This window comes from Aptenodytes forsteri, unplaced genomic scaffold, assembly GCF_000699145.1.
Source record: "Aptenodytes forsteri isolate BGI_AS27 unplaced genomic scaffold, ASM69914v1 Scaffold119, whole genome shotgun sequence".
NCBI lineage: Eukaryota > Metazoa > Chordata > Aves > Sphenisciformes > Spheniscidae > Aptenodytes > Aptenodytes forsteri.
The window spans coordinates 5361601-5362789 of NW_008796165.1; the positions used below are offsets into that span (position 1 = coordinate 5361601).

Here is a 1189-nt window from a genome sequence, read left to right on the forward strand (position 1 = left end):
CCCCCCCCCCCCGCCCCCCGCCGCCCCCCCGCTCCCGGCCGGGTCTAAGGGCGCCCGCTCGCCGATGGGGAGGTGGGGAAGAGGGAGGCAAAACCTGGGGAGGATTCCCGGGCGGGAGAGGGTTGGACTCGCTGGAAAAAGATTTAACCGGTTTGCGAGCAGCAGCACGGGTAGGGAGGAGGAGATTTGGGAGCAGGAAAAGCTCCTGGATGAAAACTCACCCCTCTCTGTGCTGGGTGGTCTCTCTCTGATAAGGTTTATTTATTTTGCCGTTTGCCAAGTGAGGCTTTGATCTCCCTGTAATTTTTCAGCATCTCTGGGGATAGTCTTGGCTAGGAGCATCAAAGAAGCAGGGGGGGAGTCCCAAAGATACCCACCTCCTTTATGTTTCCTGAAGCCGAGCAGCTGCGTGGGAAAAAGGAACAATAAATGTCCCAGCCTGTGCCCAGTGGAGTCCACTTCATCACTGGCAGAGCATGGGTGTACCTGTGCTTTGCCAAGTGCTGCAGCTTCCAACGTAGAAATCTGGCATCCCTGCTCAGCCAAAGGAGTGCTTGCTATGCCCTTGCACTCAGTTTTAAGGGAAACTCCAAAATAATTTCTTTGTCACCAGTCCCACATAGGGTCTGTCCTTAAAAAACCTTCACCGCTTGCAAAAGTTCATGAGCAAATATTTCAGGCTATCCAGTTTAGACGCTGCCCATAGGATTGTGGAAAACCTGTTGGGAAGGATTTGGGATGTCTTCTCTCTCCCCCTGCCTCCCAGCAGGATAAGCTGTGCCTAAGCCACCCCTGGGCAGATGCTGAGCTAGAAAATGTGATGGAGAGTTACATGCCTCCAGACCTGATTTTCCTGGCGCTATTGCTCAGGCTACTGGCTTTACTTCAAACTTCAGGCCATCAGGGCTACTTTAGCAGCACCTGAGTGGCTTGCACCAGAGCCTGGCTCCCCCAGAGGGAAACGCTGTGCTGTACGTACACAGCATCCTGGGGGTCTTTGCTGAAGGGTGTTGAAGCCTTGGAAATATCCAGCCCTCACTGAACTTGTGGCCTATGGCTTCTTGCTCTGTATCTGAGGATGAGCAGCTCCCTGTTATCTGGGTCAAGGAAATTACATGCAAGAACAGTCTTTTTGCCCCACTGGTTTTTTTTTTTCTTTTCCTCTTTTTTCTTCACCCCCCCCCCCCCT

At 53.0% G+C, this 1189-nt stretch overlaps 1 protein-coding gene across 1 annotated transcript in view; it reads right to left on the reverse strand.

Annotated features, from left to right (window-relative positions):
* Positions 1 to 532, reverse strand: part of LOC103905600 (fatty-acid amide hydrolase 1) — a 10677-nt gene extending 10145 nt beyond the window's left edge. Inside the window, exon 1 of the mRNA XM_019474136.1 lies at positions 487 to 532. Within this exon, the coding sequence (XP_019329681.1) occupies positions 487 to 532 (46 nt within the window). The remainder of the gene's footprint in view (positions 1 to 486) is intronic.
* Between the last annotated feature and the right edge of the window lie 657 nt (positions 533 to 1189).